Source organism: Somniosus microcephalus, chromosome 32 (assembly GCF_052327205.1).
Source record: "Somniosus microcephalus isolate GS21.2 chromosome 32, FLI_Smic_1.0, whole genome shotgun sequence".
Taxonomy (NCBI): Eukaryota; Metazoa; Chordata; class Chondrichthyes; order Squaliformes; family Somniosidae; genus Somniosus; species Somniosus microcephalus.
The window spans coordinates 34627476-34647359 of record NC_141018.1 but is presented as its reverse complement, the minus strand read 5'-3'; the positions used below and the strand labels follow the sequence as shown (position 1 = coordinate 34647359).

At 48.0% G+C, this 19884-nt stretch overlaps 1 protein-coding gene across 2 annotated transcripts in view; it reads left to right on the top strand.

The window, feature by feature from the left end:
- ttc23 (tetratricopeptide repeat domain 23) overlaps positions 1-19884 on the top strand; it is a 53369-nt gene that overhangs the window by 17513 nt on the left and 15972 nt on the right. For both annotated transcript variants that reach the window (XM_085972358.1, XM_085972359.1), the window contains exons 6-8: positions 8368-8545; positions 15109-15214; positions 17374-17501. In XM_085972358.1, coding sequence (XP_085828484.1) covers positions 8368-8545; positions 15109-15214; positions 17374-17501 — 412 coding nt within the window. The remainder of the gene's footprint in view (positions 1-8367; positions 8546-15108; positions 15215-17373; positions 17502-19884) is intronic.

Here is a 19884-nt window from a genome sequence, read left to right as displayed (position 1 = left end):
CCTCTTCCACCTAGAAGGACAAGGGCAGCAGGCGCATGGGAACACCACCACCTCCATTTTCACCTCCAAGTCACACACCATCCTGACTTGGAAATATATCGGCCGTTCTTTCATAGTCGCTGGGTCAAAATCCTTAAAACTCCCTCCCCAACAGCGCTGTGGGAGCACCTTCACCACACGGACTGCAGCGGTTCAAGGCGGCGGCTCACCACCACCTTTTCAAGGGCAATTAGGGATGGACAATAAATGCTAACTTTGCCAGTGACATCCCAGGAACGAATTTAAAAAAAAAATGATTTAGCACCTTTTCCATTGAGCCATCTCAAAGTCCTTCACACATTGTTTCCTACATTACAACAGTGACTACACTTCAAAAGTACTTCATTGGCTGTCGAGCACTTTGGGACGTCCTGAGGTCGTGAAAGACGCTGTATAAATGCAAGTTCGTTCTGTCGCACTGGGGGGGTCATTTTGACTTTGGGCGATAGTGAATCGGCAGCCCGTTTTCCATCTCTCCTGATTTTTCATTTCTATTGACTTTCAGACACACTTCCTCCCTCTCTAACTGAGGCCAGTTACACCAACCCTACTGCTGCCCTGATCTTCTCTCTATTTCAAGGGGATTGGAGTATAAAAACAGGGAAGTCCTGCTACAACTGTACAGGGTATTGGTGAGACCACACCTGGAGTACTGCGTACAGTTTTGGTCTCCTTAATTAAGGAAGGATATACTTGCATTGGAGGCAGTTCAGAGACGATTCACGAGGTTAATTCCAGAGATGACGGGGTTGACTTATGAGGAAAGGTTGAGCAGGCTGGGCCTATACTCATTGGAATTTAGAAGAATGAGAGGTGATCTTATTGAAACATATAAGATACTGAGGGGGCTCGACAGGGTAGATGCAGAAAGGATGTTTCCCCTCGTGGGGAAATCTAGAACTCGGGGGCATAGTTTCAGAATAAAGGGTCGCCCTTTTAGAACTGAGATGAGGAGGAATTTCTTCTCTCAGAGGGTCGTAAATCTGTGGAATTCTCTGCCCCAGAGAGCCGTGGAGGCTGGGTCATTAAATACATTTAAGGTGGCGATAGACAGATTTTTGCAAGATAAGGGAGTGAAGGGTTATGGGGAGCGGGCGGGGAAGTGGCTTTGAGCTCAAGATCAGCCATGATCTTATTGAATGGCGGAACAGGCTTGAGGGGCCAAGTGGCTTATTCCTGCTCCTTTTTCCTATGTGCTTATGTTCTCTCTTCTCTCTCAAGTAGTCCCTCGGAACCGAGGATGACTTGCTTCCACACTAAAAATGAGTTCGCAGGTGACTGAGTCCAGTGCGGGACCTACAGTCTCTGTCACAGGTGGGGCAGACGGTGGTTGAAGGGGCGGGTGGGTGGGTTGCTTGGGTTGATGTGTGCTCCTTCCGCTGTTTGTGCTTGGCTTCCGCTTGCTCCCGGCGAAGAGACTCGAGGTGTTCGGCGCCTTCCCGGATGCTTCTCCAACGATAGCAGTACGGCGTTCCGGTCTGTCACTATTGGGGTTGTCCATGAGGGTCCTGACGTTCCAGGTCCCGAACTTCATTTTAAAGGGTGGAGGATACCTGTGTGTGAATTCTTTTAACGTGAGGTGGCCGTTGCACACCAGCTACCACACGGGCTTGACAGAGCATGGTCTTGGTCCAATGGCAAGGGGATCCAAGTTGATTGGAGACTAGGCTCTGCTACATCGGCCTACTGCTGCCCTGATAAGATCTGCTAACTCCCCACACACCGGAGATTGCATTAATCCAGTCTATCAGGCCACTAAAAGTTGGTCCTCGCCTTCTTAAGAAAATGTAGAGGAAAAAAACTGCAGCCATATATCTTCAAAGAGTTTGACTGCTGTATGTAGGTCAAGCACAAAGTTGGCTTGTACACAGTGGTGTGAGTTTTTTCAGCAACCTCCACCATGCCCTCTTCTTGAAGAACTGACGTACGGCAAATTCCTTTATTATGTGGTAGTGGAAATGGAGCCCGCCAAAAAAAAATAAGTAAAAGTAGATAAAGCAGCCAGTAAACGATAGTGAAGTCGTTTGGTGGTCTGTTTAATAAGAATGTCAGGCTCTTGATAACTGAAGAATTTTTTCTTAACCTGTTCCATGCTGCAGGACTTTTTGAAGAAGAGTTTACATTAGCGATGTTGTCTAAATAGGATGTTATAGCAGCTCTCCCATGCCATTGCCCATGGTTTCTCAGATGAAACCCTGCTTTCATAGAATGGTTACAGCACAGAAGGAAGCCATTCACCCCGCCGAGCCCCGTGCCGGCTCGCTGCAAGAACACTTCAACTAGTCCACTCCCGCCTTTCCTGTAGCCATGCAAAAAAATTTTCCTTCAGGTACTCATCAAATTCCCTTTTGAAAGCCACGATTAAATCTGCCTCCACCACCCTCTCGGGCAGTGCATTCCAGATCCTAACCACTCGCTGCGTAAAAAGTTTTTCCTCTGTCGCCTTTGGTTCTTCTGCAATCACCTTAAATCTGGGTCATCGGTTCCTTCCGCCAATGGGAACAGTTTCTCTATCTGCTTTGTCTAGACCCCTCATGATTTTGAACACCTCTATCAAATCTCCTCTCAACTTTCTCTGCTCTAAGGAGAGCAACCCCAGCTTCTCCAGTCTATCCACGTAACTGAGGTCCCTCATCCCAGGAATCATTCTCGTAAATCTTTTCTGCCCCCCCTCTAAGGCCTTCACATCCTTCCTAAAGTGCGGTGCCCAGAATTGGACACAATACTCCAGTTCAGGCCGAACCAGTGTTTTATACAGGTTCATCATAATTGCCTTGTTTTTTTCCCCAGTTCAAACATTGGGGTGATTGAAGCCATTGTGTTTGCACCCCCCCCCCCCCCTCAGCACAACGGACTTGCTGCAGAGGGTAGAAGCATTGTGGTTTTGTAGTGTTGGAGGGAGATCCGTAGGGAGGGAGTAGTGGTGTGTGGGAGGAGTGAAGGGTTCTTGGAGTATTGCTGAGGGGGATTCTTGGATCTGGCAGGAGGAGGGAGTTCCTAAGTCTGGGAATGGTGTATTGGGAGTATGGAAATGGTGGGAGGGAGATTCTGGGATATGGCAGGAGGGTGATGTTGGGATGCGATCACACGGAGGTAGTAGTGGTTGGGTCTGGGAGCATTAGGGAGTGGGTGTATTGTGGGGGAAGATCAGCGGGGTAGGAACAATGAGAAAGGGGTTGTATGGTCTTGGGGTGGTCTGGAGGAAGGCTGTATGTAGATGCAGGTCTACTCAGCGGGTGCTGAAGTATGAGACCTTTGGTGAGTGGGGTCACGGGGTGTGAGGGCATGGGTTGGGCATGCAGTGCAGAAGTAGTGGGGCATGGGATGATTGAGGGAAGGGTTATTCTGCACTCTAGAAAGAAAGAAACATAGAAGATAGGAGCAGGAGTAGGCCATTCGGCCCCTCGCGCCTGTTCTTCCATTTAATGAGATCATGGCTGATCATCCAAATTCAGTACCCTGTCCCTGCTTTCTCCCCATATCCCTTGATCCCTTTAGCCTTAAGAAATATATCTAACTGCTTCTTGAATATATTTAATGAATTGGCCTCAACTGCCTTCTGTGGTAGAGAATTCCACAGGTTCACCACTCTCTGGGTGAAGAAATTCCTCCTCATCTCAGTCCTAAATAGCTTACCCCTTATCCTTAGACTGTGACCCCTGGTTCTGGACTCCCCCGCCATCGGGAACATCCTTCCTGCATCTAGTCTGTCTAGTCCTGTTAGAATTTTATAAGCTTCAATGAGATCCCCTCTCATTCTTCTAAACTCTAGCGAATACAAGCCCAATCGACCCAATTGTGTATTTATACAGCACCTTTCACGACCTCAGGATGTCCCAAAGCACTTCACAGCAAGTGAGTACTTTTTGAAGTGCGGTCACTGTTGTAATGTAGGAAACACGGCAGCCAGTTTGCGCACAGCAAGCTCCCACAATCAGCAATGTGGGATCAGGAATGGGATCGCTTTCTGATTTCCTTTTTCCCCCCCTCCCCATCTCGAGGGGGGGGGGGACGGAGTACAAACCGTATTGCCCCAGATTTTGCCCTGGCTTGAGGTCTTGTGTGTAAATTTAATAAATAATCTGTGACGTCAAGCCACGTAGTCGCCAGAGAGTTAACTTGAGCTGGCCCGGAGTTAGAAGATTTGTAGCACCCTTCTCAAAGGGGATTGTAAATTAGAGAGAAAAAAAAATTATTTCTCTAGTTATGAGTACAGGGAAAGGATGAGGTCATTCAGTGTCGAGCTGTTCATTAGCCAGTGACTTTTACTGCGAATAAAAGAAACAAAAGCTTCATTCACTGCATTTCTCCGCTGAGTGTACCACACCCCCACAGGAGAAACCGTCGCTACTAACACCAGCGTTTAGTTTCCTCCGTTCCACTCGCTGGAGATTCATTATTTATTGAAAGGGAAAGTTGGCGAGGGATGGAGGAGGGAAAGAAAGTATAAATATCTCTCGTGTTGAACAAGCGGTTTCTTATACTCCCGGTACTGGGGCCTAGTCTTTTTATTACTGTTTTTTGAGTGACCGTGAAGGCTGTCAGATTGTTGGGGAAAAACCCAGCTGGTTCATTTAATGTCCTTTTTAGGGAAGGAAACCTGCCGTCCTTGCCCAGTCTGATCATCTGTACAAGTCCGCATCTGGGGATCGGAGAGATGGGAGGGAGGGAGAGATCACTGGGGGGGGGGGGGGGGGGGGTGAGGGGTCTGGAGATCGCGGCTGGTTTGCTTGGGCGGGCGTGGGGGTGGGTGGAAGCACTCCAGCTCCTCTTGGCCCACGAGCAGTGCTGGAAACGCACTCACCTGCTGGATCTGGCAGCTCCCGCCTTCCTACAGCTGCCGGGTTTCCCGAGGCCTGGGAAGCCCGGCCCGTAGCCGTTACACGGTTGCTAAAATCTGAGTCTCATTTAAATATTAAAATTACCGAACCGGCTTTCGAGAGTGAGTTACTCCAACCGGACGTGGGCGCGTTTGCAGCGGGCTGGCGTTGGGTTTCACATTTATAAGAATTTAACCCCCCCCCCCCCCCCCCCCGGCTCCTCCCATGCGTCCTGGGTGGGTGAACATTTTCCCCGTGTTTCCTCAGATTTCCAGCATCCCCCAATTGTTTTGGCATCCGCAAATCTATAACTATCAAAATACACAGAAAACACATTGCAGGCAGTGCATGGCGGAAACAGGAAATGCAAGGCCAAGCAGTTAAGGCAGCAAGGTCACGTTAGAAATAGAAATGACTGTTTTGGAGAGGTTATTAAGTCTTACAGTTCCCTTGAGCAAATACATTAAAAGAAGAAAGAAAGACTTGCATTTCTATAGCGCCTTTCACCACCTCAGGACATCCCAAAGTGCTTTACAACCAATGAGGTACTTTTTGAAGTGTAGTCACAGTTGTAATGTGGGAAACACGGCAGCCAATCTGCGCATGGCAAGATCCCACAAACAGCAATGTGATAATGATCGGATAATCTGTGTTAAAGATGTTGGTTGAGGGATAAATATTGGCCCCAGGACACCGGGGGAGAGCTCCCCTGATTTTCTTCGAAATAGTACCGTGGGATCTTTTACGTCCACCTGAGAGAGCAGACGGGGCCTCGGTTTAACGTCACCTCTGACAGTGCGGGGCTCCCTCAGTACTGCGCTGGAGTGTCGGCCTTGATTTTTGTGCTTGAGTCCCTGGAGTGGGACTTGAACCCACAACCTTCTGACTTCAAGAGGCGAGGGTGCTACCCACTGAGTCACGGCTAAGAAATCCAAAAGACTTCCTTACTCTAGAATAGTACAAGGATTCTATACAGATCACATTAACCAGCGGCAGCTGTTGGAGCTGGAACAGCACCCAGCGCCTGCAGTATATTTACCGGAGTCTGAGACGCAGTTAATGGAGTTTTGTTGGGACGAGTCCTACTTCATTTTAACCCATATGAGTACCACAACAGCAGAGCTGTTTAAGGATAGTCAGTGAAGAAAAATTAGAGCTAGATTTTATACCGACTGAATGGGCAGGCATCTAGCCATATGTATTTGGTTTAAAGGAGATATAATTGATAGCAAGTCAAGTCGATACTCTTTTGTTCTCCTATTCTGACCAGATTAGAGCTGTATATGCAGAAACTTAAAGCAGATCTTCATCCCGTTAGTATATTGCTCCTTAGACCGAGGATGGGAATATTTAAATCTAATTTACAACTACCTTTGTGCAGCAGCAAATCCATTGCCAACCCAGGGACCAGCCCTCTACCTTGGGTTGTACTGACCAGTATTGCTCAGTTTCGAGCTGTGTTTCTGCCCCAAGTCCAAACAACTCAACCTTTCCCTGCCTCAGAGCAATGTAAGAATTAGGAGCAGGAGTCGGCCATTCGGCCCCTCGAGCCTGCTCCGCCATTCAGTAAGATCATGGCTGATCATCGACCTCAACTCCACCTTCCCGCCCGATCTCCATATCGCTTGATTCCCCTAGAGTCCAAAAATCTATCAATCTTGGCCTTGAATATACTCAATGACTCAGCCTCCACAGCCCTGCTGGGGCAGAGAATTCCAAAGAGCCACAACCCTCTGAGTGAAGAAATTCCTCCTCATCTCAGTCCTAAATGGCTGACCCCTTATCCTGAGACTGTGACCCCTGGTTTTAGTCTCTCCAGCCAGGGGGAAACAACCTCTCAGCATCTACCCTGTCAATCCCCCTCAGAATCTTGTATGTTTCAATGAGATCACCTCTCATTCTTCTAAACTCCAGAGAGTTTAGGCCCCATCAACTCAATCTCTCCTCATAGGACAACCCTCTCATCCCAGAGATCAATCCAAGCAGATGGTGATTATTGATAGATTGTCCGCGGGAAGGGGGGGGGTGTTAAAAGCAGCAAACCTAACGGAACGAAAAATGGTGTGTAAGAGCAGTCAATTGATATAGTCAGTGTTGAGTTACACCAGCATCTGGTTACTTGGTTTTGTTATTTAATTGAGCGGCGCAAATGTTTAAATATCTTGTTTGGGGGAGGACACAAGGAGACGGGCAAGGTATATTGAATTTTCCTCCTCCCTTTTACCCCCTTCTCTACGTGAAGGTGCTGATTCTTGTTGGGTTTCCGGTTCCACAGGTGCCAGCAACCCCTCCAAGTGGGCATTCTTCACATGTGAGCTATTCAACAGTGGAGGGCACCGTGCACTACCACCCCACCCCCCCTCCTCCCCCAAGCTGGTCCACGCGACACACCTGCCCTTTTTGGCCGTTGCTCCTGGACAGCAATCAGGAGCTGGAACACTGCCTGGCCTTTCCGCCCCCACAGCCCAGGGAGGCCGAGGGCAATTTTAACAACTCTCTCGTCACTCTGCCTGAGATTAGTGAATTCGGTTTAGCCACCTATTTCCATTGCAAGGTCACAGTACTGTTTATATATTTATTATCGAAAGATGTAAATTAGGCGCCAAGTAAAGGCACAAACCCTCCTCGTCGGTAACAACAACAACAACTTGTATTTATATAGCGCCTTTAACGTAGTAAAACGTCCCAAGGCGCTTCACACTAAATTTTGTATTCAGACAAAGTTTGACCCCGAGCCACAATAAGAGATATTAGGACAGGTGTCTAAAAGCTCGGTCAAAGAGGTCGGTTTTAAGGAATGTCTTAAAGGAGGAGAGAGAGGCGGAGAGGTTTAGGGAGGGAATTCCAGAGCTCGGGGCCCAGGCAGCTGAAGGCACGGCCGCCAGTAAAAGAAAGATACAGCGCCCTTCACGACCACCGGACGTCTCAAAGCGCTTTACAGCCAATGAAGTACTTTTGAAGTGTAGTCACTGTTGTAATGTGGAGCGATGGAAATCGGGGATGGGCAAGAGGCCAGACTTGTAGGAGTGCCGAGATCTCGGGGTTGTAGGGCTGGAGGAGGTTACGGAAATAGGGAGTGGGGCGAGGCCGTGTAACGTAAGATTGTGTGTCCTTAGTCAGAGCATTTTTCACTCTGAATAGACTTGAATAAATTTGGATTTATTACAGCACTTGCTCGGCACGTTACGATGTGGCAGATGGATTGGTGTCCCCTGTACCCACTCCGTCTCCTGTGAAATCACTGGAGATAGTCTCCTGTGAAATTGACAGTCAGCAGATTTAAATTTAAAAACAGGAGTTCATTCGGGGTAATTTTGACTTTGCGCTATATTTTGAAACCGATAGCGAGTCGGCAGCTCGCTTACGTCTCTCCCGATTTGTATTTCCATCGAAGTTCCGATTCGCTATCCCCCGTTTCACGCTATTGCACAGTCAAAATGACCCCCATCATGTTGGAACTGGTCCGAAATGATACTGCAACTTAATGGGTTTCACTGTAATTCTCCAGGTTGTACATGAAGGATTCCAGGTCAGAAGAGGCTGTGGCGCATTACGAAAAAGTGCTTCGTATGGTGAAGCTCGATAAGGGTGAAAACAGCATGGAGTGCGTCTCCATCTATCGGGACTTGGCAGCAGCAGAGCAAGCTAGAGGTGCCCATGATGTGAGCGTGCAGCACCTGCTGCAGGTAAGAGTTGAGGGGGGTAACATAGGGCATTTGGACTCGGCGTCACTGGGCAAGAGGGGAAAACATCATAAGAACATAAGAAATAGGAGCAGGAGTAGGCCAATCGGCCCCTCGAACCTGCTCCACCATTCAATAAGATCATGGCTGATCTGATCTTAACCTCAAATCTACTATCACTCTGCATCCACCCGAACCCATGTGATCTCCTGGGAGAGGCGAAAAACCAGATAAAAGCCCAATGGCCAATTTGGGAGAAAAAATCTGGGAAATTCCTCTCTGTCCTATCTAGGCGATCGAAATTCGTCCAGGAGATCACTCTGTCCCTATATTTTCTACAGTACTTACCTTCTGTAAAAGGTGATCTCCACCCCAGCCAGGAACAGGAATAGAACCATCTCCTGAAATCTAACACATAATTAGAACACAAGAAGTAGGAGCAGAACCAGGCTACACGGCCCCTGGGCCCGCTCCGTTACCCACAGGGCCATGACCGATCCGAACCTAGACTCATGTCCAATTTCCTGCCCGCTCCCCGTAACCCCTAATTCCCTTTACTTCTAAGAAACTGTCTATTTCTGTTTTAAATTTATTTAATAATGTAGCTTCCACAGCTTTCTGGGGCAGCAAATTCCACAGACCTACTACCCTCTGAGTGAAGAAGTTTCTCCTCATCTCAGTTTTGAAAGAGCAGCCCCTTATTCTAAGATTATGCCCCCTAGTTCTAGTTTCACCCACCATTGGGAACATCCTCACCACATCAGTGGGGATCCTCGCTTCTCTTTGCCATCCAGTGGCTCCTACTGGGACTGTGGGTGAAAATCGATCATGTGATGAGGTGAGTTGTGGCTCAGTGGTAGCACTCTCTCCTCTGAGCCAGAAGGCTTTTTGGTTCAAGTGCCAGTGCAGGACTGAGGGAGTGCCGCCCTGTCGGAGGTGCCGTCTTTCGGATGAGACGTTAAACCGAGGCCCCGTCAACTGTCTCAAGTGTACGTAAAAGATCCCTTGACACTATTTCGAAGAAGAGCAGGAGAGTTCTCCCCAGTGTCCTGGCCAATATTTATCCTTTAACCAACATCACTAAAACAGATTATCTGACCATTATCACATTGTAGGAGCTTGCTGTGTGCAAATTGGCTGCTGCTTTTCCTACATTACAACAGTGACTACACTTCAAAAAGTACTTCATTAGCTGCAAAACACCTTGGGACGTCCTGAGGTCGTGAAAGGCGATATTGAAATACAATTCTTACTAAATACCTTAATACTTCTCATTCCCTTTTTTTTTAAGGTTGAGAAGTCCAACTTTTTCTAATTCTATCTAATAAACTGTCTTCCAACACTAGAGATCAGCCTCTTGGCCCTTCTTGGCATCGCCTCCGAGCATCTAATATTTATTCATGTGCTGTGTATGTTGTACATTCCTTATTTGGGTGTCACCATTCTATGACACAGTTAGCACATTCTTACTACATGCCTGGATGAGTGCAGCTCCAACAACACTCAAGAAGCTCGACACCATACAGGACAAAGCAGCCCGCTTGACTGGCACCCCATCCTCCTTCTTAGGCAGTCCCTCGGAACCGAGGATGACTTGCTTTCACATTAAAATTGAGTTCTCAGGTGACTGATGAGTCCAATGCAGGACCTGCAGTCTCTGTCACAGGTGGGGCAGACGGTGGTTGAAGGGACGGGTGGGTGGGCTTGGGTTGACGTGCGCTGTTTGCGCTTGGCTTCCGCTTGCTCCCGGCGAAGAGACTCGAGGTATTCGGCGCCTTCCCGGATGCTTCTCCTCCACTTTGTGCGGTCTTGGGCCAGGGATTCCCAGGTGTCGATGGGGATGTTGCACTTTTTCAAGGAGGCTTTGAGGGTGTCCTTGAAGCCTCCACCACCTTAAACATTCACTCCCTCCACTGCTGGCGTACCGTGGCTGCAGTGTGTACCATCTACAAGATGCACTGCAGCACCTCCCAAACCCGTGACCTCTTCCACCTTAGAAGGACAAGGGCAGCTGGTGCAATGGGAACACCGCCACCTCCAAGTTCCCCTCCAAGTCACACACCATCCTGATTTGGAAATATATCGGCCGTTCCTTCATCGTCGCTGGGTCACAATCCTGGAACTCCCTCCCTAACAGCACTGTGGGAGCACCTTCACCACACGGACTGCAGCGGTTCAAGAAGGCAGCTCACCAACACCTTCTCAAGGGGCAACTAGGGATGGGCAATAAATGCTGGCCTTGCCAGCGACGCCCACATCCCATAAACGAAAAAAAAAAACATATTACAAAAGTGACTACGCTTCAAAAGTATGTGAAGGGCTTTGTGGCGTGTTGAAGACCTGAAAGGTGCTGCTATATAAACGCAGGTCTTTTTTTTAACCACAAAATGGCACTTCATTGGCTCCATGCCTACACCGCAGCATCGCTTTGTGCTGACTTTCCGTGACCCAAAGCCACGGGAGACCCACTGGTAGTCGTGATCAATGTTCCCTCTAAGATACCACGAGAGCGCTGCGCGCAGCAAATTGAAAAGTACCGCGCATTGAAATAAACAGGCTGACATGAACCTTGTCATTCATGTGGAAATGACTTATGAAATAATACTGGACGGCCTGCTGGTGTCGCTGTCCAGGGAGAGTATAAATACTCTGGCACGGGCCCAGCTTGCGCAGGACATTCTTTAACAGGAACTAGTGAAGGACACAACTAGACCTCCATGTTGAAAAACAGTTGATTAAAACTTTGTTTAACGCTTAGACCAAGTGCCTAGTAGTTTTCTTACGTCACAGGCCACGCACAACCAAGAAAATTTAGAGGGTGCATCGGTCGTGATCTTGCTTGTGTGTTTTTTTTAAAAAAAACAGAGTTGCTGATTTATTTATTTTTTTAAAAACATTGTCAGCACCAATACCCAGTTTTCTTCCTAAAATGGACACGCCAAAAAACATTGGCCACTCACTTCAATAAACAAGATCTGGCGATTCCGAGCCAGCTCTTAGAATTGCATTTATATGGTCAAGATAAAAGTCAACTCGAGGAAATTAATATTTGGCACGTCCTCTGTCGGATTAGCAAACTGCCCTCGGGAATGTGTTGGAACATTCATCTGTCTTGCAAACGGATGAATGGAGGTTCTGCCCACCTAGCCTGATTGGTCATCTGTTTGCTGCTGAAAGCTCGGTTTAAGTAGATTGCAATGAATATTTCCATTCTATTCATCTGCTGAATTAACCCCACCCACCCACTTCCATTTGAAAGCTGAATATTTGGAGCTTTTTCATCTGAATGCATTCCCGGAGCAGTTTGAATACAATTAGAGGGAGTTCTAGACTGAAAGTATAAAGAGTAGGGCGCACTGGCTTCCGTCTCAAAAGCACAGCATAGCATCCCTCTTTCAAAATGTCAATTGTTCAAAGTTTCAGGGGCGGGAGGGAATTAAATATCTACATCTGTAGTTGATCAAAGAAAGAAAGACTTGCATTTCTATAGCCCCTTTCACAATGTCCCAAAGCGCTTTACAGCCAATGAAGTACTTTTTGAAGTGTGGTCACTGTTGTAATGTAGAAAACGCGACAGCCAATTTGAGCACAGCAGGATCCCACAAATAGCAATGTGATAATGACCAGATCATCTGTTTTAGTGATGTTGATTGAGGGATAAATATTGGCCCCAGGACACCAGGGAGAACTCCCCTGCTCCTCTTCGGAATAGTGCCACAGGATTTTTTCTCGTCCACCTGAGAGAGCAGACGGGGCCTCGGTTTAACGTCTCATTTGAACGACGGCACCTCCGACAGTGCAGCACTCCCTCAGCACTGCACTGGGAGTGTCTGCCTGGATTTTTGTGCTCAAGTCTCTGGAGTGGGGCTTAAACCCACAACCTTCTGACTCGGAGGCAAGGGTGCGGCCCACTGAGCCACGGCTGACACTGATCAGCTTAATGGAACTGAGCCATACAGCATACGACGGTCTCGGGCTCACTCCTTAGTCTGTGCCGAGTCAGTTGATCTAGCAAGGCAGCACTAAGGCAAATACCATTAGCCCCAGTGTCCCTGGACTCGGGGAGAACGGGGGGAGAAAAAAATAAGCCAGGGTTCCTTATCCCCATCATTATCTAGTGACTCCCGCTGGAATGTGTACACCTTGGCTTGACTTGGATGCCCTCACAGGTGAAGAATAGCAAGTGAAGGGAACGGTAGCATAGTGGTTATGTTACTGGCTTAGTAATCGAGAGGCCTGGACCAATGATCCTGAGACGTGAATTCAGAATCCCACCACGGCAGCTGGGGAATGTAAATTCAGTTAATAAATAAATCTGGGATAAAAAGCAAGTATCAGTAATGGTGACCATGAAACTACCGGATTGTTGTAAAAACCCATCTGGTTCACTAATGTCCTTTAGGGAAGGAAATCTACTGTCCTTACCCGGTCTGGCCGATATGTGACTCCAAACCCACACCAATGTGGTTGACTCTTAACTGCCCTCTGAAATGGCCTAGCAAGACACTCATTTGTACCAAAATCCGCTATAAAGTATACCACACAGACTGCAGCGGTTCAAGAAGGCGGCTCACCGCCATCTTCTCAAGGGGGCAATTAGGGATGGGCAATAAATGCTGGCCTTGCCAGCGACGCCCACATCCCGTGAATGAATAAAGAAAAAAGCCTCCCGCAGGGCGGTATCCACGAAATTGTACCCAGCAAGAGTCGGTGCCTTCAGAAAAGGGAGGGGAAAGGGAAATTGTATCAAACATGCAGACTCTGCATTGGCAACTTGCTTGTCTGTCTCATGTCTGTATGAAACATGTCTCCCGGTGACATACCATAGGATTTCCCTGTTACACAGCTACCGGTCACGCCTGCAGCCGCACACGTCTACCACTAGATGGAACTTCAGAAGCTGCCGATTCCCATAGGCATATCCACATCACACACACTGAGCGAAATTCACTTACACCTGGCGAGAAAGTGCGAGGACGGAGATTGAACACGGCTGTGATAATAGCTGCTGGAACTCACTCTGGGCTCACCTATGAACAAAAGGCACAATGACAAGGTTCCAAAGGACAGCCAGTGCCTGCAGTAGATCTGTACTCCAGCGTGGGTTAGTTAGCACCTTTGTGAGAGGGAGAGAGGGTTGGAAATAGGGTCGGCTGAGCAGACATACTATATCTTAAATAACAACAGAAAACACTGGAAAAACTCAGCAGGCCAGGGCAGCATCCGTAGAGAGAGAAACAGAGTTAACGTTTCAGATCGATGACCTTCAATGCCCTCCTGTCTCTGCACCTGCTTAATATCTGTTACATCTCCAGCTTTTTCCAGTTCTGACGAAGGGTCCCAGACCTGAAACGTTGACTCGGTTTCTCTCTCCACGGATGCTGCCTGGCCTGCTGAGTATTTCCAGCATTTTCTGTTATTTCAGATTTCCAGCATCCGCAGTATTTTGCTAATGGTCCAGAAATTCGGGTCGGGGGCTTCCCGCGGGTGTAAGCCCCCGACCTGCACTTACCTAGCGCGCCGGCCGTTGAGCTGTGGGCCCCCGTGGAATTCCGATCCCGGGCCTGCTCCAGCTGCCGGCGCGCAGTGCTTGTGTATCCCAGGGGCACAGTTAGTTCGATGCGTCCCCTGGGATCACGTGGGCCATGGGGAGCCAATCTGAGCAGGGAATGCTTCATTCATAAGTTTGACAGGAAGTGCTGTCAAACTTAGAAATACTACGGGCCCCAAAACATCACTAAATCTTCAAATAATTTTGTTTTTTAATCACATTTTTTAAATAAACTATAAATTACATGAAATAACTTTTTAAACAATAATTTACATTTTTGAAAAAAATAATTTTATTTTCTAACGGGGCTAAAAACAAACACCTTTCTTTAAAGTATTTAAAAATAATAAACCTGTGGAAAAAATGTTTTAATAATTAATTCACCACTTACCTTGTAAAAAGCAGGCCTTGCGACTGCTTTTTAAATGTCTAACTTCTGCAGACTTACCCTCCCGGGAAAACCTGCAAAAAAAACCGAAGTTCCATGCGCACGCGCAGCCTCTCCCACGCACGCGTTCGAACTCTGAACCCCTTCTTTCAGGGGAACGGAAGTGCCGGTTTCCCGTGCTTGCGCAGTGCATGCAGGAATCCGGCACTTCCATTGGGCCTACGGGTGAGTACCCCATGTGTACTCACCCGTGGAGACCCGAAGTTCTGGGCCAATATATTTACCTAGGCAGCCCAGCTTAATTTGATGCACGGTTTTCTGCTCTCTTCATTGTAACAATAAAGGCTAAAATATTCTCGGGTATTAGTTTAATATTTTCAGATTTAATACTGTTTATTTTAATTTATAAACCTCGTTCTTGATGTAAAAAAAAACAGACTCTGTGCTTCAGACTATCGTTGCTGTGTGTAATCTTTAAGGCCTTGTGTTGGAACGCACGGTGTAGGATTTTTCCCGTGTCCTAATATGATCTGTTTCTATTTCCTGCCCTGCAGTGCTGCACTGAGAAGCTGGCGGCTCCAGCCTCCCTTTTGTGTTATAAAGCTGGGACTCTTGTTGTTTTTGCAGGCTCATTCCACAGTGCTGACTAACGGTGCCTCTAGAGAGGAGGAGGGGCGACTGACCCTCGCTCTAGCTGAGGCCTACACTTCAACTGGCAGGGCTGAGCATCACGGTAAAGTCGTTTAAAGTCTCCTCTACATCAGACGCCAAGAGAGCCTGATTCCCACACAGAGATTGCAGACCCCAAACACTGCACTCCCCCTTTTCTTACCACCCCCTCTGTGTGTGCTGCACCATATTCCAATGCTCTCATGGCTGTCCTCCCATCTTCCACCTCTGTAAACTTGGACGCTCATCCAAAATTCTGCTGCCCCCGTATCCTAACTCGCACCAAGTTCCGTTCACCCATCACCGCAGCCCCCCCCCGCCCCCTGTGCTCGCTGACCTGCATTGACTCCCGGTTCCTGAATGCCACGATTTTAAAATTCTCATCCTCGTTGTTCAAATCCCTCCCTGGCCTCGTCCCCTCCCCAATCTCCGTAATCTCCTCCAGCCCCACAAACCTGTCGAGATCTCTGCGCTCCTCCAATTCTGCCCTCTTGCGAATCCCTGACTTCCTTTACCCCACCATTGGTGGCCGTGCCTTCAGCAGCCTGGACCCTAAGCTCTGGAATTCCCTCCCTAAACCTCTCTACCTCTCTCTCCTCCTTTAAGACGCTCCTTAAAACCGACCTCTTGACCAAGATTTTGATCTCCTGTCCTAACGTCTCCTTATGTGGCTCGGTGTCAGGTTTTCTTGTGCCTGATTGTGCTCCTGTGAAGCACCTTGGGACGTTTTACTATGTTAAAGGCGCTATATAAATGCAAGTTGTTGTCCCCGATCTTCACTCTTGTGTCCCGAGCCCCGGTGTTGAGTTCACTCTGCCGTGTGTGCTGTCGATGGCAGTACCAGACTGCTGCTGGAAGCACTCTACCGATTTAAAGGAACCTTTGCGGTTCTCTTAACACTAACGTGCATTAGTTTACAATGCAATGAACGCCGTTTGCCCTGGTTCCTCTTCTGAGTAGTGAAGTTCTTCGACTGCACCCCCCCCCCCCCCCCAATCCCGCGACCTCTACCACCTAGAAGGACAAGGGCAGCAGGCACATGGGAACTCCACCACCTCCAAGTTCCCCTCCAAGTCACACACCATCCTGACTTGGAAATATATCAGCTGTTCCTTCATCGTCGCTGGGTCAAAATCCTGGAACTCCCTCCCTAACAGCACTGTGGGAGCACCTTCACCACACGGACTGCAGCGGTTCAAGAAGGTGGCTCACCACCACCTTCTCAAGGGCAATTAGGGATGGGCAATAAATGCTGGCCTTGCCAGCGATGCCCACACCCCGTGAACCAATGAAAAAAAAAGTGTAAATTAACAAATGATACTACAGGAAATAGACAGTACCCACTCTTGGGGGTCAGATCTTGTGTGCATCACCCCTTCCTCTGCTCACCCAGTGTCCGAACCCTCGGCCATCACAGCCCTTCACCCCGGAGTTTCCATCCTAAGCCCCAACTGCTTTGCCACCTCCCATCCACCCACCTTCAAAAGCCTCTTTAAAACCTGCCTCTGTGACGATGTCTTCAGTTACCTTCCCAAACTCTTCTCCAACTTGCCCTTGGTGTCCTCCCCTCAGTTCCCTCTCCCTTCTCTGACTGTCAGCTGTGGCTCAGTGGGCAGCACTCTTGCCTCTGTGTCAGAAGGTTGTGGTTTCAAGTCCCACTCCAGAGACGAGCACAAAAATCCAGGCTGACACTCCAGTGCAGTGCTGAGGGAGTGCTGCACTGCCTGAGGTGCCGTTCTTTTGGATGAGACATTAAACCGAGGCCCCGTCTGCTCTCTCAGGTGGGCGTAAAAGATCCCACAACACTATTTTGAAGAAGAGCAGGGGAGTTATCCCTGGTGTCCTGGGGCCAATATTTATCCCTCAATCAATGTCACTAAAACAGATGATCTGGTCATTATCACATTGCTGTTTGTGGGAGCTTGCTGTGTGCAAATTGGCTGCCACATTTCCTACATTACAACAGTGACTACACTTCAAAAAGTACTTCATTGGCTATGAAGCACTTTGGGACAGCCTGAGGTCGTGAAAGGTGCTATATAAATGCAAGTCTTTCATTCTTTACATTAAAGGTGCTGTATAATTGCAACTTGTTATTTGATGCACAGTATTCACAACGGAAAATATATGTTTTTAGTGGCTTTATATTTGACAATATTTTGGCATTTATTAATATTTTTGGCATCTCTGTTAATTGCAAAAGTTGTGTGTACTTTCCTTTAGACATAGCAGAGAGGTACTATAAGCAGAGTCTGCAGTGTTATCAGGCAGCGATGGGACCAGAACATGCTTCATCTCTCTCGGTCCTGGACGATTACTGTCGATTCCTGATACTGACCAAAAATTATCCGGTAAGGGTAAATATTCTGTGGAATTATATTGGACTTTTTTGAGTGTAAGAAGGCAGGGAACGTGAAAAAGCAGTTCAGTCTTTTAAACTCGCTTCTGCCACAGACCATGTCCAATCTACTCCGAAGTAGGGTAGGAGGAGGCTCATGTGGGGCAGTTGGGCCGGATGGCCGGTGTCATGAATCTTGGCCCAGAAATTTGGGTCGGGGGCTTCCCGCGGGTGCAAGCCCCCAACCTGCACTTACCTAGCGCGCCGGCCATTGAGCTCTGGGCCCCCGTGGGATTCCGACCCTGGGCCTCCTCCAACAGTCAGCGCGCAGTGCTTGCGTATCCCAGGGGCGCAGTTAGGTCGAAGCGTCCCCTGGGATCATGTGGGCCATGGGCAGCCAATTGGAGCAGGGAATGCTCCAGTCATAAGTTTGACAGGAAGGGCTGTCAAACTGAAAAAATACTGTAAGCCCCAAAACATCACGAAATCTCCAAATAAATTTTTTTTTAAATCACATTTTTTTAATAAACTATAAATTACATGAAATAACTATTTTAAACAATTTAAATTTTTGAAAATTTTCTAACAGGGCTAAAAATAAACTTACCTTTCTTTAAAGTATTTAAAAATAATAAACTTGTGGAAAAAATTTTTTAATTTTAATTAATTCACCACTTACCTTGTAAAAAGCAGGCCTTGCGACTGCTTTTTACATGTCTAACTCCTGGAGACTTACCCTCCCGGGAAAACCTGCAAAAAAAACGTAAGTTCGATGCGCACACGCAGCCTCTCCCGCGCACGCGTTCGACCACTGAACCCCTTCTTTCAGGGGAACGGAAGTGCCGGTTTCCCGCACAGGAGCAGTGCATGCAGGAAACCAGCACTTCCATTGGGCCTACGGGTGAGTACCCAGCGCGTACTCACCCGTGGAGACCCGAATTTCTGGGCCCTTATCATTCATGAAGAAATGACTCATGCAGTAACACTGGGCGGCCAGCTGGTGGCGCTGTCCAAGGAGTATAAATACTCGGGCGTGGGCCCAGCTTGCTCAGGATGTTTCTGTAACCAGGAACTAGTGATGTAACTAGAATCTCATGGTTGTGAAACAGTTGATTAAAGCCTTGTTTTATACTCAAACCAAGTACTCAGTAGTCTTACATCAGCCGGTTTCTGTGCTATAAATTCTATCTAATTCTCAATGATTGACCCACCCATTTCTTCTCCTGACTTCCGCATAAGGACTCGGGCAAGTATTTTTCAGGCACCTCGAGGCCACAAAGACGCAACTTACCTGAGACATACGACTCTCCCTCTGTCAGCTGCACTCTGTACTGTAAACGACGCCAGACTTTGGGGAACTAATGTCCAAAGTGTGGGTCTTTGTGCCATCAGTTTCAGTTTTTAACAAACGAGCTGGCCCTGCCTTATATGCAGCTGAGCCGTACAAGCCTACATAGACTGGCTTCCAACAGCAAAAGGAATGGCAGCACACAGGGCCCTGGTGAGACCACACCTGGAGTACTGTCCAGTTTTGGTCTCCTTACCTAAGGAAGGATATACTTGCCATAGAGGGAGTGCAACGAAGGTTCACCAGACTGGTTCCTGGGATGGGGGGATTGTCCTATGAAGAGAGATTGAGTGGACTAGGCCTATATTCTCTAGAGTTTAGAAGAATGAGAGGTGATCTCATTGAAACATACAAAATTCTTACAGGGCTCGACAGGGCAGATGCAGGGAGGATGGTTCCCCTAGCTGGAGAGTCTAGAACCAGGGGTCACAGTCTCAGAATAAGGGGTCGGCCATTTAGGACTGAGATGAGAAATTTCTTCACTCAGAGGGTGGTGAATCTTTGGAATTCTCTACCCCAGAGGGCTGTGGAGGCTCAGTCGTTGAGTATATTCAAGGCAGAGATCGAGCGATTTTTGGACACTAAGGGAATCGAGGGCTATGGGGATAGTGCAGGAAAGTGGAGATGAGGTAGAAGATCAGCCATGATCTTATTGAATGGCGGAGCAGGCTTGAGGGGCCAAATGGCCGACTCCTGCTCCTATTTCTTATGGTCTTATAGAGGTTGTTCTCTCTAAACAGGAACAAAATAAGCCAGTAAGTGTAAAGTGCTTTTATTTAAACCCACATCCTGAAGGCTGAAGGCAGTAGTGTAACTCTGCATTTCCTAGTTGATATCAGACACGAGATTTGCATCCTCTTTATGCACTGACCTGAACATCTCGATATGACGGCTGGGTATTTCCCTGTATTTTGATGGTTAAGGGATGCATGTTGGCCAGGGAAGCCTTCTACTCTTCATTGGCCTCCTTCTGTGCTGTATGATGCATTCGGCCCATCGTGCCTGTGCCGGCTCTTTGAAAGAGCTCTCCAATTAGACCCACTCCCCC